This window comes from Fusarium venenatum, assembly GCF_020744135.1.
Source record: "Fusarium venenatum strain MPI-CAGE-CH-0201 chromosome Unknown EDB82scaffold_1, whole genome shotgun sequence".
In the NCBI taxonomy this organism is placed as follows: Eukaryota; Fungi; Ascomycota; class Sordariomycetes; order Hypocreales; family Nectriaceae; genus Fusarium; species Fusarium venenatum.
The window spans coordinates 1,133,522-1,158,053 of record NW_027072129.1 but is presented as its reverse complement, the minus strand read 5'-3'; the positions used below and the strand labels follow the sequence as shown (position 1 = coordinate 1,158,053).

At 46.9% G+C, this 24,532-nt stretch overlaps 10 protein-coding genes across 10 annotated transcripts; 6 read left to right on the top strand and 4 right to left on the bottom strand.

Annotated features, from left to right (window-relative positions):
- Positions 1-214: 214 nt before the first annotated feature.
- Positions 215-922, top strand: EDB82DRAFT_6130 (uncharacterized protein). Its single transcript, XM_065610014.1, has 2 exons — positions 215-395; positions 448-922. The coding sequence occupies exons 1-2, from the start codon at positions 310-312 to the stop codon at positions 746-748; spliced, it is 387 nt and encodes a 128-aa protein (XP_065465307.1). The 5' UTR covers positions 215-309; the 3' UTR covers positions 749-922.
- A 1,631-nt stretch (positions 923-2,553) lies between these two features.
- EDB82DRAFT_6160 (uncharacterized protein) lies at positions 2,554-3,795 on the bottom strand. The gene has a single exon (XM_065610016.1). It carries the CDS (start codon positions 3,667-3,669, stop codon positions 2,866-2,868), a length of 804 nt encoding a protein of 267 aa, XP_065465306.1. The 5' UTR covers positions 3,670-3,795; the 3' UTR covers positions 2,554-2,865.
- Positions 3,796-3,864: 69 nt separating this feature from the next.
- EDB82DRAFT_570286 (peptidase S8/S53 domain-containing protein) lies at positions 3,865-6,990 on the top strand. The gene is made up of 11 exons (XM_065609902.1): positions 3,865-3,961; positions 4,013-4,317; positions 4,547-4,667; positions 4,760-4,784; positions 5,038-5,194; positions 5,345-5,433; positions 5,519-5,549; positions 5,605-6,015; positions 6,094-6,182; positions 6,234-6,567; positions 6,625-6,990. Exons 1-11 carry the CDS (start codon positions 3,939-3,941, stop codon positions 6,888-6,890), a joined length of 1,851 nt encoding a protein of 616 aa, XP_065465305.1. The 5' UTR covers positions 3,865-3,938; the 3' UTR covers positions 6,891-6,990.
- Positions 6,991-7,107: 117 nt separating this feature from the next.
- On the top strand, positions 7,108-8,358 carry EDB82DRAFT_482635 (uncharacterized protein). Its single transcript, XM_025732145.2, has one exon. It carries the CDS (start codon positions 7,372-7,374, stop codon positions 8,269-8,271), a length of 900 nt encoding a protein of 299 aa, XP_025591100.2. The 5' UTR covers positions 7,108-7,371; the 3' UTR covers positions 8,272-8,358.
- Positions 8,359-8,536: 178 nt separating this feature from the next.
- EDB82DRAFT_482634 (uncharacterized protein) lies at positions 8,537-9,369 on the top strand. Its single transcript, XM_025732146.2, has one exon. It carries the CDS (start codon positions 8,637-8,639, stop codon positions 9,318-9,320), a length of 684 nt encoding a protein of 227 aa, XP_025591101.2. The 5' UTR covers positions 8,537-8,636; the 3' UTR covers positions 9,321-9,369.
- A 93-nt stretch (positions 9,370-9,462) lies between these two features.
- On the bottom strand, positions 9,463-14,758 carry EDB82DRAFT_549624 (WSC domain-containing protein; the record flags this gene model as incomplete). The annotated part of the gene is made up of 6 exons (XM_065609555.1): positions 9,463-10,256; positions 11,145-11,342; positions 11,391-11,463; positions 11,514-11,721; positions 11,764-13,552; positions 13,600-14,758. Coding segments are annotated over 6 exons (4,221 nt in total), but the record flags the coding sequence as incomplete, so codon positions are not given.
- Positions 14,759-17,425: 2,667 nt separating this feature from the next.
- EDB82DRAFT_6009 (major facilitator superfamily domain-containing protein) lies at positions 17,426-19,652 on the top strand. The gene is made up of 4 exons (XM_025732149.2): positions 17,426-18,487; positions 18,541-18,890; positions 18,943-19,088; positions 19,161-19,652. Exons 1-4 carry the CDS (start codon positions 17,684-17,686, stop codon positions 19,589-19,591), a joined length of 1,731 nt encoding a protein of 576 aa, XP_025591104.2. The 5' UTR covers positions 17,426-17,683; the 3' UTR covers positions 19,592-19,652.
- On the bottom strand, positions 19,608-20,655 carry EDB82DRAFT_5974 (uncharacterized protein). Its single transcript, XM_065610007.1, has one exon. The coding sequence runs from the start codon at positions 20,401-20,403 to the stop codon at positions 19,714-19,716; it is 690 nt and encodes a 229-aa protein (XP_065465303.1). The 5' UTR covers positions 20,404-20,655; the 3' UTR covers positions 19,608-19,713.
- A 252-nt stretch (positions 20,656-20,907) lies between these two features.
- EDB82DRAFT_469942 (uncharacterized protein) lies at positions 20,908-23,249 on the top strand (the record flags this gene model as incomplete). Its single annotated transcript, XM_065607939.1, has 5 exons — positions 20,908-21,347; positions 21,410-22,274; positions 22,324-22,854; positions 22,947-23,150; positions 23,223-23,249. 5 exons carry the CDS (start codon positions 20,908-20,910, stop codon positions 23,247-23,249), a joined length of 2,067 nt encoding a protein of 688 aa, XP_065465302.1.
- A 488-nt stretch (positions 23,250-23,737) lies between these two features.
- EDB82DRAFT_519169 (uncharacterized protein) lies at positions 23,738-24,024 on the bottom strand (the record flags this gene model as incomplete). The annotated part of the gene is made up of 2 exons (XM_025732155.2): positions 23,738-23,844; positions 23,919-24,024. The coding sequence occupies 2 exons, from the start codon at positions 24,022-24,024 to the stop codon at positions 23,738-23,740; spliced, it is 213 nt and encodes a 70-aa protein (XP_025591108.2).
- Between the last annotated feature and the right edge of the window lie 508 nt (positions 24,025-24,532).

Below are 24,532 nucleotides of genomic sequence, written 5' to 3'. Positions count from 1 at the left end.
CCACAACCCGTCCATTGTTCTTACAAAAGCCTGTCCACATCTGAGGGGAAAGCGGCAAAATAAAAAAGGCACAAGTGTTGTGTTCAGTCAGTATAAATGATCTGAATTCTGTCTTGTAGGCCATTTGGCATCACAGCGACTAATGTTCTTCATTCCCAACGACAGTCACATCAGACGCTGTACGAGTTGACATGTCATCCCCAGACCTCATGACGCTATTGGTTGGTTGCTGAGGGTTATATCGAGGACTGCCTGAACCAGGATAAGCTGAGAGCATTTGTGAAGGGTAAACCATACTGGTCCATATTCATGATTACAGGCATCAAGGTTGCTCGCACAGGAACAAGACAAACGAGGGAGGAAAGCGGCGCAGCTATCAATGTCGGGCCAGAACTGTAAGTTCTTCCTTACCACCTGCCTGAAGAATAGGAACTAATGCTTTGACAGGGAGGTTCCAGCTCTTGCTAGTCTGACAGCTACTACTAACATCAATCGTGCCACCTCGCAAAGCTATTCTGGAAATTACACAAGGGATTTCATCTGGGCTATTCGACTTGCTAAAGTGCGCAATGGGTTTCTGATGAAGGACTGGTCTGTCGCTGCATATACCAAGGGAGGGATGTTCGCAAATGGAAAGGACGATGTAGATGTTGAGAGTGCACTACAAGGTGAAGGATTGGACGAGTTTCAGATTTTTGATGATATTGACCTGGATGAGGCTATTGTGTTGAACGAACATGTTATTTGATGTCCGGTATAGGATCTCCTGCTACTTGTTGACAAGTCATGTTTTTGGCTTACGCAGCCTTGATCAGTTTTATCCCCAATTCTCTTAGTGTACTATTCACATCTTTCCGTACCTTCACTTCCAAGATACCTGAAAAGCAACTGTCAAAAGCGCAAGAGCCAGAGTAATTTTATTTCTTAATGCGGATTTACACCCCACTCAACCCTAAAACTTCCTTCTTAAACCCTAGTAGGTTCCCTGGGACAGACCATATGTCCCTTCTCTTTCTGGTGCTCCCAAAACTCTGCCCATTCCTGAAAGACATGAGGCGTGCCAGGCTCATGGTCAAAAGGACAAAAGAACGTCCGTGAACTTTGCCATTGAATATGACAGACGGGGCATGCACTGCCCTGAACTCCATCTCCATTACCATTTCCTCCGGTCACGGCTTTGTAATGTTTATGCATCATCGCTGCGTTGAGAAGTCCCTCCAAATATTCCAAAACATCCTCCCCCATGAATTTTGTGACGGCATCTCGTGCCCTTCCCATCATGAGATCCCAGATATCTTCCTCGAGAGCTATATGTGTCTCATAGCACATGATTGTCACGACTGTCTCGACAAGTACGGCCTTCGAACCTGTTTCTATTTGCATAAGTCCCTTCAGCTTTTCAACAACCTTCAGTGCCGTGTTGGGACAAAAGTGAAGATGTAATAACCCCTTTGCCGGCTCGGGCAGCTCGAATAAGACTTGCCCATTCTGGTGTTTAACAGCGAATTTCCAGTTGAGAGGGTCAATGATTCTTGGAGACAATGACGTGGCACTTGCTTTTTCGGTTTTGGATTTGGATAGGTAATTACCGAACTTTCTTTTAATATGAGGCTTTTCGTTCCTCACTTGTCGTTTAGTGCGTTCTGACCCTACCTTATAATTGACCCGCGGTAATCCGGCACTACCGTGGTGACACGCGCCAAACGGAAGGGATTGTGTATTCGTTGAATGAATTCCAGTTCCTGGGTATCGAGTGCCCAGTAAGTCTCCATTCGTAGATGTCTTTGAAGGGTAATTGACATGCCGAGAGATGATGCCATGTGAAGGGAGTGTTTGTCTAAACACCGAAGGGTACTTGGAATGTGGAAATGGCATGATACGCGGAGGGACTGAAGAGTAACTGGCCTTTCCAACAGAAGGGTAACTGGAATGCGGAGGGAGAAATTGTGTAGTCCCTGCAGGATATTCGTGATCTCACGACCGCTTCTCTGGTGCTACAGAAGAGGATAATGAAGAATCTGTATTGTAGCCGAACTCTATATCGTCATCACTCTCCGGATGCGCCATCGTGAGAAGTTCGCTGAAATCAACACCCTCATACATTGCTTTGTAGTGCTCTACCATACTACCCTCTTTAGTAGTGGCAGGCTCATCCTGAGGAACAACTACGAAGCTCGTCCACTTGCTGGTTATCGAGCATTTAGTCCCGATTGTTTGAGCATTCTCGTCAATGAGGAGTGAGTTGGAATCATCCCGTTTGACGAGGTCTTCCAGATCCGTCAGTGTGGCCTTCGCTGCCAGTCGATGCATTGTCCCATCTCGGCCTGTTGTCTGTTTTACTGGAAGTCTGTATGTGTTATTCTTCTCTCCATGTGTCACGGCGGTGATGGTGATCTCGCTTGGAAAAACGCCACTGTCCTTAATGTCCATTAGGAAGAAGATTGAGGTGAATTTGAATGGGTGAAGGGCAGCGGTAGTATGGGGAACCTGGAAGTAAGACACTCGTTGTGAATACGAGGTATTGCTATTGAGTCTGAAGTCCATCAGACTGCGCCGCTCAAAGTGATGACTGATATGGATATCACAATCCCAGCTGTCCGGCGCCAATGATGACCTAAATAGTCGATTCAACCGGCTATGCCATCTTGGGTTCTGGGTAGTATCAACGATGTCGCCAAACCCACCTCCCAGTTCTGCAATGCTCTCAACGAGACTATGAGGAACGTTGCCACCAATACCTAGGGCAAAGAACCGGATCTTGTTCTGTAGTTCTTGGAGTGTCTTTCAAACAAACTCCATCGGTTTATGTGGATCCAATTCCCCATCTGTAAGGACTATAATCTGTGTTGAATTGGTATCAACTGGTCAACGTAGAACGGTAGATTTGAATGCCCGAAGTAGGTCTGTTCCTTCCAGGTTCGCCTCGACTCTAGACATATATTCTTTGGCTTCCTTGATATTATCAGGTGAGTGTTCCCTGGACTGTTCCCACATTCTCCATGTTTCTGAGCCCCAAGAGACTATGTTGAAAGAGCATGTCGTGGGGAGACCTGAGATCACCAATAGCATTGCTTCCCGTAAAACATCGATCTTCCTTGGTCCATGGTAGTTGCCTACCCTGTCATTCATGGAACCTGACTGATCAAGGAGGAAGAGGATCTTTCCCGAGAATGACTGAGGAACGACAGCATTTCGGAACATGTCACATGGTCGAATGCTAACCATCATCGCAGCCAGACCTGTATCATCCGGCGCACACAACATAGCCCTAGACTGTATTTCATGACCGTTTTTCATCTGAATGATAAACACGAAGTCTTCCCTCAACGTTGGTTGTTCGGAATGATGGTCCCAACAATAGAATTCTTCGGGGGTCGGTTCTCTGTTGCCATCTAACCTTTGCGGAGATTCTATTACCTGTAGCCCATCATAGTATAAACTATGCCCTGACTCTTGCTGGCAACCATGAAAGTTGACCTTGCCATCGTTCAAAACCAGGAGCTTGATGTCCAGTCCGACGTAGGTGATTTCCGATGCTGGCTGGAACCTGCTGTAATGCGGTGCGACGCATGTTGGAAGAATAAACGCCACTCCCTCGGTAGATTTGCCTTCCGTCATAACCACTTCCAGCTCTTGAATATAAACAATTTTAACTTCAATTGTTTTCATTGGAGGGATATTACCAATACTGATCAACTGTTGGCTTAAAGTGAATCACACGACCCATTCTGTCTCACGGTGGTCAGCACAGCCGACCTTGGCGCTTGGCCCTTGAGGCTAAATGACACTCTTTACACCAGAAAGTAATTTCCGTTGAAAAAGGGCGAAGTAGAAATTGATCTGTCTAATAAATTGTCATCTGACACAAGCACTCAAATATCGGACCATTCTCACCAGGGTTGGCAGAAGAACCACATCAATCTAGAGCAATATCAATCATGGACAAATTGCAGTCGTCCGTGTAAGCACCACCCACCGTATACTCTTAGAGGAGCACTGAACTTGTAAGCAGGGAGAGTAAATGTGCAATCAGCCAAGCTGAGGATATGACGAGGGACTTCGATGCACCGGCACATAATGTGCTGGGTGCTGCAAGTCAGCTATTCCCATTAATCAGACGCCCTACCATCTTCCTCAAAGGCCTCACGGTTGAGGAACTTATAATCGACAACGATCAACAGTCTAACGCGACTATTGATAGTAGAGTCATCTGCCCCAATGCTCGTATCTATGGAACATCGAAGAAAATAAGGACGAATGTCAAATTTCGTTGTTGTTGCGACGACGCACCACACAAGTCCTATCTCGACTACAGAGGTATATAGTTTAGCCAGATGTACACACGCTATCATGAAGTGACTGTTTATGTAGTATTACCTGGGAAAAATTTACTCAGAGAAGAGATCGGGCTTGACGGCCTTCGACGATGGAGCATCCTTTTATTGAGGTCAAATAAGCCAGTCGTCTTGAGGCTATTGGATGTTCCACTTTGCTGTATAAACGACCTTCTACCTGGAAACTTCGTTTAGCAGCTAACAGTACTTAGACAGAAGTCCTGTTCAACGCCTGGCAAATGACATCGGGGAAGCCTATTTAACCCACCAGGAATACTATGCTAGCAAACCAGACACGGAGCCCGAGTTAGGGAGATTCGAAGGTTTCCAAACGTGAGTATGCGTGTGGTTCGATCCGATCAGCCCTCTGGAGATACACCACCGCTCACTGGTCTATACTTAATACAAACTAACCCGCAATGAAGTGACTGGGGCTTCCCTTCAACCAAAGTAAGCACTGTTATGTGCGAATCGGCAGGGATTAAGCGTTCTCTTGGCACCCCTTCAAAAGTTATGTTAAAACACTACACAGTGGTTTCCAACTTCTCTATAAGCGAATCTTCGAATGTCCCATCCCGGAGATGTCCGTTTCCTGACAGATATTGCCACCTGACAACTGGCAATTCTGCAAATGCTGCAGTTGAAAGGACGATACTTGGTAATTCAGATTTCGAATTGAATTCGTATTCTCTTTCTGACTTAGGTCAACGCAGTAACAAACCAGACGCGTATATCTCATGAAGAGAACCCGCTCGGCAGGCTCTTTGTGACATTAGCGAATGTGTTTCTGGTTGTGGGTGACAGGAGGGCTGGAGAAAGAGAAGCCTGTAACGTATATTTCAGTTTCGATGAGCGCACAGGTGAGTCTGCAAACACACTTGGATGAGCTCTTGATAACATTGATTGTAGAAGCAGAATGTTTCGCCCACTATTTGAAGGTCGCTCAGATGTCTTTATTTGAAAAGTTCATGCACAGCCCTTTATACGATGAAAAAGCCATATATTACCAGTATGCCGGCAAGACGCTGAAAGGTTGTGGAACTACGCTGACGTAAAAAGGGACTTCCCAGTTTCCGACGTTGACGGAAACCCGGCTAAAGTAAATCTCACTATAGTGTCACGAGACATGAGCGATTCGAAACATGAGCGATTCGAAACATGAACTTCGTGCAATAATATTCCAGAACAATGATTTTCGTCGCATCTGCTTCGACTGTATGGTTGTAATCTTGGCTAGCTCCGGAGAGACAGTCTGCTAACCAAACAATAGTTAAGTCCAGGTCGCCTCATGTGGAGCGACTGGACCTACTTCAGTCCCGGATCTGGGTTCTCGATTACGACGCAAATGGCAAGCCATATAGTTCTGAAACAGATTGGGAGACACTCACCGGACTGAGGGTAGTTGAGTCGTTTGAAAGAGCCACTTTTGTCAAAGGGTCTGTGTGTGCCAACGTCTGCCATGATATCCCAGGGCAGAAGATCGACGGGTTACTTCCACAGAAAAAACTGGCTGTTCTTAACAGTGGACACGAACGTACAGCCAACGACTGGCTAGATGACCTTGAAAAGCTGTTCGGGGTGATGAAGAGAGATAAGAAAGATCAGTACGAAAAGGTCAAGATCGCAATCATTGACTTAGGTATCAATGACACAGTGAAGGGCCGTTATATGGCCGAAAATAGTATTGAGTACAAGGACTTCACTCATGAGATATACAACGATTCATGGCACGGGACTTGCTGCACCAAGATCATTTAAGACATGTATGAAGAGGCACAGCTCTTCATTGCCAGGGTATTTGAGAAGGACCATGCGAATAATGAAGAGGGACCAATTCGAATGGCCAAGGTTTGTACGACTACTCACCGTCTTTCTTGCCTACCTACTAATACCTGTCAGGCTATTGATTGGGCCATCAGCAACTGCGTTGACATTATCAGCATCTCCGCTGGATTTCGTGACTATTCAAAGGAGCTGGATGAAGCCGTGACCAGGGCCAAGGCGGCTGGCACCCTCGTCGTTGCCGCAGCTGCAAATTGGTCAAACACTGGCACTGTTGCGTTTCCAGCACGACACAATCTCACCACTATGTGCATATACTCAACCAACATGGGCAACCAGAGTTCAAATTTTAACCCAGAACCAAGAAGTGATACATCTAACTTTGCCGTTCTAGGAGAGGGGTTCCAGCACCCAGACCAAAAAAGAAATGAACAAATGAGTGGGACATCAAGTGAGTACCGGATCAAGTCAAAGAGACGTTATATATATACTTACTCCTTATCTATAGTGGCCACTGCTGCTGCTGTGGGACTTGCCGCTAATATTATTGACTTCTCCCGTCAAGAAGATAACAAGTCGTATATCTGCAGATCACAAGATGTAGGCAAACTCGCCGGCATGTTGTCAATCTTCAGCTCTATATCCAGGCCTGCTGGACCTCTTAGATATGTGGCACCATTGGACCTATTACCTGCAAATCATGGAACCAACCAGGAAAGGGGTCGACAGAGAGTTCGGGAAATTCTGTCATTGGCAATGGAAAGAGCGAACTAGGTCTATGAAAATGGAAATAAAGTTTCAAAGGGAATAATTCTGGTTAGCGAGACAGATGTTAGTGCGTTTATCCCACTCGGCTATCCCGCCTTGATATCCCACTTTGCTTGCGCCACTTACAGCCACGTCTCTCAGGGACAAAGTGGCTGAAAACTAGTGGGATGCTGCTCATGTAATGCAATTCCATGTGAATAATGCGTGCCTTGTTAGTGTCGGTAATGCATCTCGGTATCGGGCAACTACAACATCCGAGGTGTCTTTGTAACGATCGATTGTATGATCAAGCCATGCAATTACTCCATACTTCCACGGAATCACATCATTAATAATGTTACCGTGTCAATTAAACTATATATACATCAATATCGTCCCAAGATGATCCAATTCATCACTCTCAAGCATCTTCTCAATCAACAACCAACAAACAACACTATCAACTTTAGTTTCAACTACAATACCAACTCAACTCAATAATATTAAAATGTCTGCTCTCAAGAACATCGCCGTCGCTGGTGCCGCTGGTGATCTCGGCTCAGCTGTCTTCAACGCCCTCGTCACCTCAAACAAATTTAACCTTACAGTCCTCACCCGCAAGGACTCAAAGAGCACTTTCCCCTCTGGCACAAAAGTCATCCAAGTCGACTACGACTCTCTTGAGTCTCTAACTGCCGCTCTCCAAGGCCAAGACGCTGTCGTCTCTACAGTCGGCAGTCTTGCCATCCCCAGCCAAAACCTTCTCATCGACGCCGCCGTCGCTGCAGGTGTCAAGCGTTTCCTCCCCTCCGAATATGGATCCAACCTCGTTGTTCCCAGCGTGAGGAAGCTTCCCGTCTTTGGTACAAAGGTCGCCATCGAGGATAAACTCATTGAGCTTGCCAATCAAGGCAAGATTAGTTATACCTTTGTGTACAACGGTATCTTCCTCGATTGGGGGATCAAGCACAACTTTTTCTTCGACTTTTCCCAGCCTGAGCTCACTATCTGGGATCAAGGTGATACAGAGTTCAGCACTACTACTCTCGCTAGTGTCGGCGATGCTGTAGTCGGCGTCTTGGCCCACCCCGAAGAGACACAGGACCGCATTGTCTACGTCCAGGATATAGTCCTCACCCAAAACAAGGTTCTTGAGCTTGCAAAGGAAGTCAGCCCTGGAAAGGAGTGGAAGGTTAAGCATGACAAGATTGATGATATCACTGCGAAGTCTGATGCCAATGTGGCCAAGGGCATTTATGACTGGCCTACCCTGGGACCTTATTTGTTCCGAGCTATCTTTGATGCGAAGAGCATTCCCAAGTTTGAGAAGCTTGATAATGAGTTGCTGGGTATTAAGGGTGTCACTGAGGAACAGGTCAAGGGATTCCTCAAGGATCACATCCAGTAGATGGATTGAATATAAATAGTGCTTAATTGCTCAGAATAGATAGGTGCCTGGCAATTGGATAATAAGTTATCAAAATTATTTCAGTCATCATTCCTGCATTTTCTGTCTTTTCATCTGATATAGCTTTGTTGAAACGCCAAGCATCCAAACTCATATTCTGTAAAGTAAAAGCAGGGGAGATGATCCTTTGATCGACATTTGTCAGCCCGACTTAATAACCCCCCGAAGGGCGCAGTCATGACGTTGAGAGGACATGACACGGTATCCTCTCAGTACGGGCATTCTGTATATAAAAACCACGACTAGGCCATCGGAATGTCAGAAACAAAAATAATATTCGTTAAACTTGATTAACCATAGCCACAATGGGTTCTACCAACATCATGCCAAAACTCATCCTCTATCGAACAAACGGCTCTTGCTCTCTCATCCCTCACGCCATTCTCCTACACTACAAAATCCCATTCAACACAATCCGTCTTAAACCAGGCCCAAATGGTTATGAAGCCGCGGACGGAAGTTTCACAAATGCTGAATACCGCGCCATACACCCAAGAGGCTACGTCCCCGCCTTGGCTGTCGACAACGAAATCATCACCGAGATGCCAGCTATTCTGAGCTACATATCCTCCCTCGTCCCAAAAGAGAATCTTTTAGGTGCGACGACGTTTCAAAACGCCAAGGTCATGGAGTGGCTGGCATTTCTATCGGGGACTTTACATGGTCTTGGATATGGTGCTTGGCTACGACCGGGGAGGTTCAGCGATGATGTATCGGCTCATGATGGCATTCGCCCTAAGGGAAAGGGTGTCATACATGAATCCTTCAAGAGGATTGATGATTGTTATAAAGAGAGTCTGTTTGCCGTTGGGAGTACTTTGACGGTTGTGGATTTCAATGTCTATGTTTTCGCACGTTGGGCGCATGAAGTGGCTATTGACTTGGAGAAGGAGTATCCGTTCTACTACCAACATTTGAAGAGAATTGAGAAAATGGACGGCGTCAAAGAGGCAGTCAAGGCTGAGGAGCTAAGCCTTGCCTTTTTCTAGTGCTTCAAGCGAGACATTTCACGATTCAGGCCAATCAAAATCGAAGAGACATGATTAATAAAACGAATGACAATCTATAAGTAATATGCTCTAAATGCCCAATTCCATCATTCCTGGAATCAATCTACAGAAGCCCCTTCGCATGTCGCCTCCTATGCCTGCTCAAAAACGCCATTGCAGTAGAGTTATTAATATACAAATTCATCTTTGCCAACCCACCACAATAAGCAAGACTGTTACCAGGACAATTGATGTTGCAATCCGTCATGGTAACATTCTTACCCTGTCCAATAAGTCCTTGCCAGTTGACCGTGTTACCACAATAGCAATCGCGGCCGTTTTCAACGCCAGCGTACTTGTAGTTCCCGCACTTGTCAAGACAAGTATCGACAGTCATAAATCTGGAGTCTGTAAGGACAAGATCTGAGAGAAGTCGACCTATGAACGGTTCAGAAGCGCAAGAGTAACTTTGGAAGTTCCTGAGTCCAGTCGCAGGCTTGCCAGCTTTGTAAAGCTGTAGTCGCTGTGTTCCACCACAGTACTGGGTCTTGTCGCCTGGACAAGTAGCGGAGCAGTCCTTTTGATTGAGAGCCTGATAGCTTCCAATGTTGAGGAAGTTACCACAGTAACAATCGCGTCCATTTTCGGCACCGAAGTAGGTGTAGCCTGTGCAGAAAGCGGCACAGGCGTCGAGATCCATGTCGTTGCTGGAGGTGGTCTTGGAGCTGAGCGCGCGAATGAGGAACAGAGGTTCTGCCCAGCAGCCTTGGAATGACCATGTACCGATTGTGTCTGAGATGGAGGGACCGGTAGCGACAGGTTTAGCGGATGACGTGGTTGAGCTGGTGGTGCTTGTTGAGGTGGCGCGTGAAGCTGTGGATGATGTCGATGAGGTTGAGGTTGACGACGTGGTGGATGTCGTGCGAGAAGTGCCAGCTAGTGTAGAGGCAACGGATGGAACGGCGACCTGAGAGGCCAATGAAGTTCCGGCAGAAGAAGCAATTCCAATTTGAGTACTTGTGGAGGGTAAATTCAATGATGCACCAGCGGATGAAGGCACTGATACGCCTGCAATCGAGCTTGGAGCCACAGCCACGGACGAGCTAGCAGATGTCGGAGCCGATTGAGCAGCTGCCTGGGAGCTCAGTGAGGGAACAGCCAGAGATGTTCCAGCAGATGCAACACTCGACAAGCCTGCAACCTGGGTCACTGGAGCAATCAGGGACGTGCCAGAGGACGAAGTGCGACTAGTGATAGACAGTGTGGTGCTAGATGAGACGACACTCGAAGGACCTGCGCTCGAAGGAGCCGCAACAGATGTACTAGAGCTTGTACTGGAGCTTGTAGTAGAAGTTGTAGAGCGGCTACTGACGGAAGAGACCGTAGAAAATGTTGTCCATGTTGACGAAGTACTCGAGCTTGAGGTGGATGTGCTGGAGGAAGTTGTCGATGTAGTCGCTGTGCTGGTGATTGACGTTGTTGAGGTGGTGGATTGGGAGGTAGTGCTTGAGCTACTGGAGGTCGAAGCGCTGGTCAAACTGCTACTCGTCGTTGAGGTTGGTGTCTTTGTGGTACTTCCGGACGTAGAGGTAGGAACACTGCTCGCACCACCGGCGACATTACCAGCGACGGAACTAGAGCTAGTCGAGGTAGATGAAGAAGAGGAAACAGAGCTTGTGGTAGTACTGCTCGTGGTGCTGCTGGATGTAGAGCTCGTACTTATGGAGCTAGATGTGCTTGAAGTGGAAGTGGAAGTTGAGCTAGAGGTGGATAGCGATGACGAAGTGGATGAAGATGTGACACTGCTGCCGGAGGTAGATGTACTAGAAGTACTCGACAAAGTGCTGAACGTCGAAGTTGAAGTCGAGGTTGACGAGATACTCGAAGACGTTGACGTTGACGAAGATGTACTACTGCTCGAGGAAGAGGTCGACAATGAAGTTGGCAAGGAAGCACTGTAGGCCGAATTAAGCTGATACACGTTAAGACGGTTGGGACCACCACAATACTCGCTCGAGTTGCCTAGAAACATCAGTAAATCTGTCTACGACTTGGAAGAGGGGTACAGACCATTGCAAAGCATACCGCATTCCGCGATGGGTGCAGGTACTGAACCATCCGTGAAGGTATTACCGCAGTAGCACTATCCCTTGTTAGCATCGTCACCACACTTGTTCACTAGGAGATTCTTACCTCTCCACCATACTCTACTCCAGCATAGACAAAGTTTCCACTGCTACAGGCATCAACACACTCTGCCACGGTAGGTGAGTCCACACCTCGTCCATTGGGAAGAGCTCTACCGGACGTCGCCTCGGTGTAGCATCCGATACTGGTATATCCGTCAACACCAGGATTCACAGAGGGTCCCTGGGGCGTGCTTGAACCACTACTACCACCACTGCCGCCGCCGCCGGATGAGCCGCCGGATGAGCCACCAGACAAGCTTCCATCCCACTGAAGTGTGTCGGCAAAGAGACTGATGTAGACACCGCTCCCGTCAATACCATTGCCACCACAGTACTGGTTGAGGCTCCCCGCGCAGTCAAAGTTGCAGTTGGCATCGTCGACCTTTTGGTTGGGAATTTTGTTTCCAGCCCAACACTCGCTGCGATATTGCGTGCCACAAAAGGTCATACCTTCCCCACCACAGGTGTTGATACACATCTCATTTGTGTTGGAGCTGTTGGCGTAGAGAAGGTTGGATAGCTGACGACCTGGGTTGTTCTCTTTGAAGCAACCGACATACTGGTATTGGCCTTGGCCGCTGGGTAGAAGAGGGGCGGCTTGTTCGGCGACGGCGTTGCAGAAGAATCGAACGGCGCGCTTCTCAAAACTCCAGGTTGGATCGTTGGTGTTGATGGTCCATTGCGCGGTGCCGTTGTAAGATGGGATGTTCCACTGGCTCTTCGGGATATTGCAAGTAAGTGTCGCAGTCTGACTTTGACCAGGTGCAATGAGGGTACCCTCGGCGAGATCAATCTGGTTGGCTGACCGGACGATACCAGGGACACCAAAGGGAGGCTTCGAGACTGTGAGGCCGAGTTTGACACCACCAGCAGAAGCAGTATTGCTGATGCGGAAGCGCAATGACTTGGAAGTGTTCTCTGTAACGTTGCCAAAGGTGAAGGGAGTGTTGGGATCATACTTGACCCATCCGGTTCCATCTGGTGTTTGGAATTCGAGTAAAGCTGTGGGAGGATCACCTGCTGCTGCTGACAATGAGACTGTCGCATTACCGCCAGTGGTGACGAACTTGACCCAAGCAGTGAAGTTTCCGGACATGGCGGTATTGGCGAGAACGGTAATAGCACTGTCGCCGCCTCCGCTCACAGAGTTCGGAATACCTGAGAGTGTGAATTGGCCGACCGTGAGATTGCCTGTCCCTGTCCATGTAGTAAATGGACCAGAGGAGGAAGTGTTTGTATACAAAACCGCAGTAACTGTCAGGCTCTGAGTACCGTCGTTTCCGATCAGGATACTTTGTGTGGTGGCTTGTGAACCGCTGACAAGGCCAGTGAAAACAACAGACTTGGGGCTGACATCCAGCAAAGCATTAGAGCTTGAGCCAATACCTGTGAGCCGGACCTTGGTAGACTTGCTGTACGACGTATCTGAGACACTTGAAGTCACGATGTTGACAATTCCACCCAAGCGACCAACACTCTGGGGAGAAAACTGTGCCGAGAATTGAAGCTGGTCGCCCGCGGACATGGACAGAGGTAGATTGGGTGTCTTGGTGATGTTGTAGTTTGTCGCGTCGGCAAGACTGATGTTGGTAACAGACAGATCAAACAGCGCGGTACAATTAATAGTTTGAGGAGTCGTAGCGTTCTGAAAGTTCGAGGTTCCAAAGTCAACTGAAGCAGTGCAATTTAGAGGGTACTTGTTGGTCGAGCCGAGACCATAGAAGTAGCCGACCGTGGTACCAATGTAGGCCATGCCATCTCCAAACACAGGCCTACTGAACTTTGTGATGCCGACGATTGTAAAGTTTCTGATGACGTTGAGATATCCGTTCTGAGGGACGGCGTCGTAGATCTTGAAGTTGGTGTTTTGAACATCCGAGACCCAGAGAAGACCTGTGCCTTCTTGTCCGTTGAGCGACGTGGTTGTTCCGTGGCTTACACCGAGGATGTACGCGTTGTTGGTGGGACTGTCGGCAACTTTGGTAAAGTAGGGAACACCGTTGAGACAAGAGAATTTGAAGACGTGGGTAGGGTATTGGATCACTAGGCATGTTAGCATGAGTTGGTGGGGAGGGGAGGATTGAGGGTACCGTTGATGTAGATGTATCCGCCTTCGAGAGGATACACGCCAGCACCTGCGTAAACAGAATTCTCATTCTGAAAGGTCTGAATGACTCGATCTTTGTTGTTGGGCCCGTTGCGATAACCGCCAAGATCATCGAGATTGAGCCAGTACGTCTTTCCAGACTTTCCAGTGACGATACCCATTCTCTTGATGTTGCCACAAGAGAATTGACTCGGGAGGAGCTCGAGTGGACTTGTTCCGAGATCTTTGTCCGCGCCATCCAGTTCCTGTTTCTCAAACGGCATAAAAAAGTCGACTACTGAGAGTGTGCCGTCGGAGTTGATGGACATGTGAACAGCGGCTTGTTCCATTGCGGTAGGTGGACTGAACCCATTGACGGGAATGGTCGACAACTGCGAAGCGTATCCGTTTCCAGTAGCAAAGTACATGGAACCCGCGTTATCAGATGCAAGTCCACCTCCGGATTGCCAGATACCAGCTCCGGAGATGTTGCTGCTGACGCCCATACCCTCTGAAGCCCAGTGCTCGACAATTTTGCCACTGGTCTTGTCCCAGCCCATGATCCAGCCGGTAAAGTTGTATTGCACGCAATGCGACGCGAAGCCAGCGTAGACAAACTGTCCGGTATGGAGAAGACCCGGTCGCTGGTGGTGAATGCCGCCTGTGAACATGCGCTCGGGATTGTTTCGCGCGACGGTTCCTTCAAGATCGACAGGGAAGTTCGGCTGCTCGGAAAGATCGTTCACATTGATAGCATGGATCTTGTATCGTCCTGCTGGTCTTCCCTGTGGTTTCGGGCCGTAGTTTTGGTCGACGTACGTCTTGGAAGTAATGTACCAGGTATCCGTGTCGGGGTCAATAACACCGGTTGCAGTGACACCGACGGTCGGGTTGACATCAACGCAGCCATCGAGATCAGCTGTAAGGAAGGGAATGCCGATGTTTCGCGAAGCAATAATAACTCCTGTTTTGGCATCGAGCTTGTAAATGTTGTTTTGCGTGGTTGCCAGGTAGACGAATTGTTTGGTGTCGTTTGAAGGAGTGTAAACGAGTGGTTGAGAAAAGATTTGCTCGGCGGCGTTGATGTAGCGACCAGGCAGCGCTGTTTTGAAGACAATGTCGAATTGAGGGCTACCTACAATGGCAGGGTCCATGTTATGGTTGCTTTTTACAGTCAGTACTGAGCTTAAATTAATTAATATCCTTCAATTTGTGCTCACGTTTGGTAACCTGTTCGCGAATTGTCGCCTCCCCAGGTAATGGTATCTGTAGAAGCCAGACCAACCACTTGGCCAATCAGGGCCGAGAGAATGAGTGTGAGCAACTTCATTGTGACGAAGTGCATTTGAAAGCAAATGAATGAATGAATAAAATGAATGGTTAACACGTCAAGATCGCTCCCTAGGGATGCGTCGCAGCTGGAAGGACGAGTCTATTTACCCTCAAAGCCAACAACAGCCACCATGATCACCTCCAAGTCCAGATTGCCATCGCCCATCGTAAACTTTTCACCATCGTCTTGGCCATTGAAGCTCCTGCTTGTTGGGTCTGGAAGGGGACGCCGACGCGCCGTTAAGCTTTCGGGTACATCGGCCAGGAATGAGTTGATAGCATTCCAACGTGCCGGCTGTGCCTTGCAGACCCGAGCCATAGTTCTGGAAATACATGGGCCCTTGAAAACACTGTCGAATGTGGAGGTATCGGTGAAAAAGAGGCTGTTGGTGATGCCATTTGCGTCGATGAGGTTGAGGCTAGTGGCAATAGAATGAGACAATGGCTTTGTTCCTGGCGATCAGGTGGAGACGACCGCTAAGCCTCATCCGATCAAATGTTCCTGAAGGACCCTAGATCTTGCCGATATTTGAATTGTCTGGAATGTAAATATCTTTTAGTGCTTGGATGAGGCGGTCGTAAGGATACCTTTTTTCGCCAAAGCACATCTCAACTGCACCGCAAATAACACACTCTCGAGCTAGCTTCATGTTGTAACACTGGTTCTACTCGCTCTCTATCATGCCATATGCTACCTTTAACATATTAATGGCTGTTCTTTAATTAGAAATTCAGGCGCCAAGTTCTTATAGTCAAGTGGCATGATGCTGAAGGGTCAGATTAAGCTAGATTAGGACTGTGTCTAAGACGAAAGCCGCCACATCAACAACCTCAATCGTCGTAGAGCCTCAACGACCTTTCACTGCAATCTTAACCCCCCCAGAGGCTCACCGATGTAGCCATGTTATATGCCACTTTTACCCATTAATAGCTGTTCTTTAAATAGTAATTCGGGCACAAGGCTCACACTGGCGAATGCCATGATGTTGGAGAACCAATCAACTGTACCTAAGTGATTCTCAAAGTAACTCTGGTACGAACTGTTTTTTAACAAGTCCATGTAGAAGCCGACATCTGCCAGAGAACCCCAAGCCCGAATCCCATCTTTTCCCAGGTATCCAGCGTCTTTCATATAATCTTGTTTCGTAGCCAATAGTTTAGAATACCTGTAGAGGCCGTAAACGTTTGGATGTATCCGACGAATAACTCAAGCTATATCATCACCTCGAGTTGAATGGAAATTCGTAGTCATAAGACGTCACATCATCCATGTATAACCTAATTGACACGTCAACTCCTTCCCATTTGTGAGGAGGCGTGACGCTGTCATACCATGCATATTCACTGCCATTTTAACCACACACGAGTCCGTCTCAACTTGAAGTAACGGGACTTGGTTGATGGGACTTGGCGGTTGTTGCATTGCTGCACTGTAGATTTAATCTCCTGTCAGACGTCAAGGTATATTTCAATTATTCGTTTCGACAATGCACGTTTGACTACCCGGTCTCAGGATCAATATGTTCGGATTAACTACAAAGCACACCCTTTGTCCATACCTACATGATGGTATTTGATTCGTTGAGGACAATATTGACTTTGACAGGTTAGAAAGCTGTGTTTCCATCTGGTGTGTATACTACCTTGGTAACATTAGAGTGGCGGCGTCGTGCATAAAGAATTTTGGAACAATTTGATTTTGGTTCCTGAAGTTGGGGAGGGAATGCTGACGTTTGGCAGAGCCTCATCATTACTAACAAGGCAGCGGGTGGGCTGTTTTTTTCTTTTTCACTGCAACTCTAACTATACGCGAGACCTTGAGATATCCGAAGTCAATAGAAGTGAATGGTGGTTTGCCCCGTAAGGCGACTGCACAAAGAATTACACTGCAATTTTAACCTCACACAAGACCGTTTGATCTTCGCTACCCGGCATGGCCCACTAAATAACCACGCATTGGTTCGCAGGTTCACTGCAATTTTAATCTCACGTGTGATTCTGCCTTACGCAACATGCCAAAGCCAGTGTTAAACCCCTAAGTTTCGAAAGATTGTGGTGCTTACATCGTAGCAACGCTGGCATCACAGAGCCTCTACTGATAAGGCTAATTTTTCACTGCAATTTTAACCCCTTTCCAATTCTGGTTCCGCTTGTCATATCTAACCCATACGCTCCGAACTGGATGAACTCTCACTACAATTTTAGACCAGCCCAACCACCCAAGATGCTAGCTTACTAACTACACTCAGAACAAACGACTCACTTCTAATACAGACTCTAACATTTGCGCTTCCCTGGGATTGCTTCATTGATTCTTTAACCTCTTAGGAGTTACATAAACTGCGTCAACCGTGAAATGTCCCATACTTCTTCTGTTATCAAGACAGCGAACTAGTGGACGACACATCCATCAACACATTCTAGTAGGCAAGTTCTAGAATAAGGTGTTTGTCGAGGTTTGTCTTGGTATTTATAACCTGGCGTGATTTGTTCGGTGTCAGTAACATGAATCTGCCTCGTGAGGGGTCTTACCAACAAGATGCTTGGCATCGTAAAAACAATCTTCCAGCCTCGCTCATTCGACATTCGATCAATCCAAATGCCGTGATTTCCGTTCACAATAAGGATTGAGAATGCCGAGACTCTGCTTATGGTATCATGGTACTTGACAAGATTTGTTTGTCGGTAGCATCAGACAATTCCTGCTCCTCCAACTCCCATCGAAAGAAACTTGGAATCTTCACCTAACAAAGACAATGGACAAAATTGAACATGTACGAAATCAGGCCCATTATGGGCCTGGTGTTCCTGACGAGAACAAAACTCACAAAGCTGAGCCTTTGAAACGACCAGCCCGGTCGGATCTCGAACAAGACTCCGCCAAAGTCGAACTTGAAGATCAATCCCAACGCTTACCATTCTTTCGCCTCCTTCTAGCTTACCTCTGTCTTTGTCTCTGCTACTTAATATCGTACCTAGACATGAATTCAGTTGCAACGTCTCTACCTACCATATCTGAAGCTCTTGACACAGGTCCGACAGTTACATGGGTTGGAACATCTTACCTGCTAGGCCAGCTCTCATTTCAACCTCTATACGGCAGAATCTCGGACATCACTGGACGAAAACCCGTGTTACTATTCTCAATGGGCTGCATAGTTGTCGGTGGTGTCCTATGCGGTTTCGCTCGTACGCCAGTCTGGTTGTACGTATGTCGTACCATCAGCGGTATCGGTGGCGGCGGCATAAGTTCATCAGTGGCTATCATCGTGAGTGATTTGGTCAGTCTGAGATCGAGGGGCAAGTACCAAGGTTTTATCAGTCTCGCTATCGGCACTGGGGCTGCTTCTGGTCCGTTTATCGCCGCAGGGCTGATTCAGATGACTAATGATGGATGGAGATGGGCATTTTGGGTCCCTGCTATCATGGGCGCTATTTGCTTCGTTCTGCTTGTACTTCTCCTCCCACTGAAACCAGTCTCGGGGAGCTTGAAAGAAAAGGTTCAAAAGATTGACTGGTGGGGTGTCCTGGCTTCCATCGCTGGCATTGTTCTAACCGTGGTAAGTTTGCTCGATAATAGTGGAAGACTGCAGTATTCTAACTAGATGTGTAGATGTCCATCAATTCCGGAGGAAGCATTTGGGCATGGGAAAACGTCAAGACTATCTCCATGCTAGCAATCGGCATCGTCATGCTTCTTGTATTCATCGCCATAGAAGCCTTCTTTGCAAAGATTCCTATCATTCCCCTTCGACTATTCAAGCAGAGGTCTCCATCAGTACTCATCCTGACAGGTTTCCTTCACGATTTTGCTTGGCAGTCAACTCAGTACTTTGTCCCGCTGTACTACCAGACTGTTTGTGGGTTTTCACCGCTGAAGAGTGCCACATTGATCGTGCCATTCTTGCTTGCTCAGGGAATAGCCGGTGCTGCTTCCGGGCCTCTGATGGCCAAATACGCTAGGTAAGTACTTTTCTAGTCTGAGAAGACAGATGGTTTACTGATGCTTGCTTAGGTACATGCCTATCCTCCGAGCTGGGTTCACAGTCTGGACTCTTGGGTCTGGTCTCAAAGTTCTCTTTAACCAAGACACGCATATTTCAGTCTATGTTGTGGTACTGGCTGTCGAAGGGGCAGGAATAGGATGGGTTCACCAGCCAGGTGAGTAAGGCCTTGATGTCCAACCACACTACGCTGCTAGCTCTTTGAAGACATTAACTGACACTGACTTAGGTCTAGTGGCTCTCCAGGCCAACTCGGCAGACGAAGATCGTGCTGTAGCGACTGGAACTCGCAACGTCTTCCGGTCATTGGGCGGTGTTGTCGGAATAGCAGTCTCTACAGCTGTACACTACGCCGTGTTAGATAAAGCTCTACAGACGAACAACACCATTCCGGACTGGCTTCGCGACAGTGTTCTGGATGGTACATGGTCAGTCCAGGATGCAAGTACTGAACAATACGTGGGTGCCATCTTAGACGCAAGAATGCAGGGGTTCAGGGTCATTTTTATTATCACTGTGCCTTTGATGGCTTTGTGTCTGGGTGCTAGTTTCTTGGTTGACGATATCATTCTTAAAGGAGATGTTGACCAGAATGATGGACGTGATAACCACGTTGCAGCCCCGACTACGGAAGTGGCGACGGATGTCAAAACAGGTTAATAGCAATCACAGGGATATTGAGGTTTTATGTGAGAAAAAGAGCTCTTCGTTCGATGCCAACGATCCGATATGCGGTGTATAGTCCTGAAGTACGAGGCTACAACAAGTAATGGAGAGACAAGCTAACATAGATGCCCCCAATCTGGTTTCTTGATCACAGGGTCCTTGGAGCCATCTAGATCAAGATAAGGACAATCTTTCGGCTCAGCATAAAACATTCCACCATACTCTTTGATCTTTTGCCAGCGCTCCTCCATTGTAAAAGCGTTATCAATCCTGCCTAGTCCGCGAACGCTTGCGTTAAATTTTGTAGCCTGCAGAGCCCACACACCTCCATCGACAGGCCAGCCAACATATACCTTCGGTTTCTCTATGCCATACGGTCCCTCTGGAATATCATCACAGATACTGCGATAGTATTTGGCGCGCAACTGACGTAGCCTAGCGCACCAAGCCTCTTCCTCTTCGACGTTCTCTGATCTATTCGTGGGATTGTAGCGATCCAGACCGAGGTAATCGAGTTCTGCTAGCGAGCATTTAAGGCTGTAATAACCGCCTTTCGCCGGCCATCCATTTGCTATGGCGCCATGAGTGTCAACGAAGTGGGATCGAGGGAAATCAATTCTTCCAAAGTCGTTTATATCTGCGTCAGGACAGTAGCCATCATAGGCATCTTCTACCACGTCTATTCTTCGCTCTCGCTCTGGCTCGAAATCGGGAGTGAAAAATTCTAGTTCTGGTCCATAGGAGTCGTAAATAAAAACAACTAAGAGAACAGCCAGAACAATAACGAGAGTTCTTTGCGTGGACATTTAGAGCGAGTTTGGGGAAGAGATTGAGATGGGAAGGTAACAAAGTGAGTAGGTGCCTGCCTAGCAAGCGGGGTTGGTCAGGTATTTACAGTGGGAAAGCGCAGATGACTCGGTCCGTTGGTTTACAGACTTCCATCTCTATGTCATGTCAATGCATTAAAACATTCAACCAACTGCATATACCAACAACCAACAGCCAGGGTAATAAAATTTCCTGACGACCAACGAATCGGTTGCCGATCTGCAGCGGCTGATGAGACCAACGCCTCAGTCCAAGGATTCAACGAAAAGCGCAGCATGATGTTCGATATCATATACAATGAGATCGCTAGAAAGTTTTTGGTCGCTCAATTTGAGAAACTGATAGAGTTTAATCACAGGTGCGGCTGAAAAACGGGTCATGAGTTGACCACTCGATGGTCCTGTCAGCACAGCCTCAAATCAGGCTAGGCCAAGCTGCCTCTTGATGCCGCCCATTCTTCAATCTTTCATCTTCAATCAACAATGGCCGATCCTCTCAGTGTCGCCGCTTCAATCGCTGGACTTATCTCCATCACCGTCGAGGCTGCCAAGTTCCTTAGGCCATACGTCTCCGCCGCGAGAGAGACCCCACCTGTGGCCGCTCACGTCTACTCAGAAGTGCAGAGCATTGAAATTATCCTAAGTGGACTTCAAAACGTGATTAACAATCTGTCTTCTGTGCATGCCCGAAATGCCGCATTGATTGGTGTCAATCAAGTCATCACCGTTCTTACAGATGGTGTCCTTCTTTTTTCCGACCTCCAAGCAGAGCTGCGGTCGCTGTCGCCCAAAAATGAGAATGAGGGGATACCAATTCGGACCCGGTTACGATGGGTGCGCAAAGAAAGCACTTTCACTGCACTTCTCACCAGGTTGCAAGGCTTTAAAAGCTCAATGACGCTTGTTTTGATGATTCTAAAAAGGTCTTACTCGCCCACATCTCATTCATTTCAATTTACCGAGTCTTACTAACTTACTTTTTCAGCGACTCTGATCGATCCGCAACTCAGCATCATGAGCAACTCTCATCTAATATCCACCTTCTCCTAGAAAGTAACCATTCTTTATCCCGTCGGTTACTGAACCTCGAAGAATCATTTGATGCCCAAACCATTGCTTCTAGACGAATGAGCTTCTTATCGTTTACTGATGTCACCCCACAAAACATCGGGTCTGAGAAATCACAGCCATCAATTGCTGAAACGGACTCGACCATTGACATATCAAAATTCGATTTTGAAGATGATTTGGAGGCTTCACGAGCATATCGTCGCGCACAGAGAGATACTATGGACTTTTCGTTTCGAAGCTCAGTTGCACCATCTAACTCCTGGTCGGTATTCTCAGGCATGAGCCTCGGTGACATTTCCATCATGTCAGTTATTGCACTGCCCGTATATCAAGAGGATCTCACCAATGCCCAACATTACGACTTTGGAAATGACACACTTGTTGTTACTGAAGAACCTCAACCCGCAACCGAGAGACCTTTATTGGTCGAGTGTCTGGAAATCTTACAGCAGATTCGTCAACTCCCAGGAATTGACGAATATTTCAATGAAGCCAATGGTTATGAGGACACATTTCATGCTTTATGGGCTATTTTACGTCAAGGCTACCCACTAATAATCCTACTACAATCATTGGATTCACGAATAGACATTGAGCCAGATAAAACCATCAATTTTCCCATGCCGTTGGCCCGATGGAATTATAACAACTATTCTTCCGCTTCGAAAGCTGCCATAGCCTGGTTTGTGCAATACTGTCATAAGGTTCTGGAAATAGAAACTAGCCGCTTATTTACGGTTGCAGACCTCGCAGGAAACAGCCCTCATCAATTCTCAAAGGTCTGTCGAATCGCACTTACCGCCTGAAAAGTGACTGATTGGTTGCCAGGTTATATCTGTCGTATCTTTGATTGTCGAAAAAATTGTAGCTGCCGGTGTCATTAGTAACAGCCATAGCCATACAAGTTACAAACGCTTTCAGCTACATGGTGATTCAACAGAGGCTGTGGAGGAGTTCCTCTCAGAGCAGCACCATCTTGTTCGTCAGATGATGGAGCTCGCCAACATAAAAATCCAGCTCGACGGCTACGGCTTCCCTCATGATGATGTGGCCGATATTTTCGGCCGAGTCGAAAGTCTGGTCGACCTGCACATTACCATGTTGGTGAAAATGGAAAGAAACCTTTTTGTACCTCAAGAAGAGAATACGTGGCATCCGGTGTTTGGACTATATTTTACAAATGTCCAAGTAGAGGCATTGTTTATCGCTAATGAGGTGTCGGCCAGGACCAAGATACGTTCCTGGCTTGAAGAAAAGCCTTTCAATGGCGGTGAAGAGTCGATGAATCTATTGACACAGTGTTTGAAAATTATACCACTTCCGGGTCAAAGGGTACCGAAATACCTTTCATTCTTAGAGGTAACGTATAGACAAATGGCTTAACGATTATTCATTTGTTTGCTAACGGATGGTAGTACCTTGGAAGTCAAGATTCTATAAATATTTCACAGACGAAAGACATTATGATGGCCAAGGGATCCCTCCATCAAGCTGGTGCAGCTATAGCAGAGGCTCTTAAGAATGAAGAGAATCGAGAGGTTCTGACAGACTTGGACAATCGTATCGAAGATTGGAAAGGACACAGACGCGACCAATTTGGCAACTTGCTTCTTTTCGATTTACTCAGCATCACGAAGGGCAAAGTAACTAACCCTGTAAGTTCTTTTCTTGAGATATGGGAGATGGTTGACTGAGATCGTGACAGTACCGCGCTTATCTTTTCCAAGGGATTTTCCTCCTCTGTAAAGAAGTGAAACCCAGTGTAGGTTCACGAACAGGTTTCCTTTTCAGGAAGAAAAAGGTCGTTCCCACAAATCAACAGACGAAACTGCAACTCAAAGGACGAATCTTTTCATTAAACATCACCGATATCGTGACTGCATCAGTATCTGGTATGATTAACTCCGTATTATTTTATACCTATCTTTTTATTGACACTTTAGGGTCCTATACGTGTAGAGTGGTGTGGAGAGGGTCGGATGATGATGACGGCTTTAACAGTTTCACGATCAATTTCACAAAGGAGTCTCAAATGTTACTATGGTCTTTGAAACTTGATGAAATTAGGCAAAGAACAATTAAAACGGATACGGATGCGGCATGGATCTAAGATGAAATTGGTAACTCTCTATGTTTCTGCTGATATAAACTCGATGGTGACTAGTTAGTTTATCATTATGCAATTACCACCAGTACGATTTAGATCAAGATTCGAACTCTATAGGTTTAGACAACTCCCAATCTAAACTCTGAGGCTAAAGGTGACCTGGCGCTCAGTCATCAAAACGAACATTTGTGACTCCGGCCTATGTGTTCCAACATAGTCGACCGTGCTGCCAAGTTCCAACGCTAATCAAGAGGTCAGCACATCGCCAAATTCTAAAAGCGGAAAAAAAGATAAAATTGAGTAAAGGAATACTCACATGAAGCATTGCGTTGACGTTTGTTGTACCACTTGTAGATGATGTAGCCAGTCGGAGGAATAGCAACAACCACAGCCACAATGCCTATAATGGCTTCAATGTTCATGACACTTTTGACGTCTGGAGGTTCTCAGGTACGAGTTGAACGCTGACTGCTGCCTGTGTCTGTGTTAGGGCTGTGAGTGTAACAGGTAGGCAGTTGTGTTTAATAGTTTAATAGGTGCTTGTGGTAATAGGTATTTGTGTCTTGTATTATCTTCTGGTAATCAGGGTACTTAACAGAGATGTCGAACTGAGAATTTTAAAGAGGTGGAATGGACCGAGAAGTTATAGTCCGATACTGTCCAGGATGCTTGACATCCATCATTGTCAGATGCCTAAGTGGTTCCCTTCATTTTGAATTTTGCATCAGCCAATAATCCATCACCAGAGTATTGTTTTTGTATTCATGGGTGGTGGCGGAGCTCATATTCTGGAAAAGGCCAATGAACAAGGTAACCAGAGTAGAGAAATGCGGTGGCACATTTTGGTGGATGCTGATTTGTAGCTGACAATATTGAGACCTCAGTGGAGACTTTTGGTTTGGAACTGACCAATTGTATTTCATGTGTACG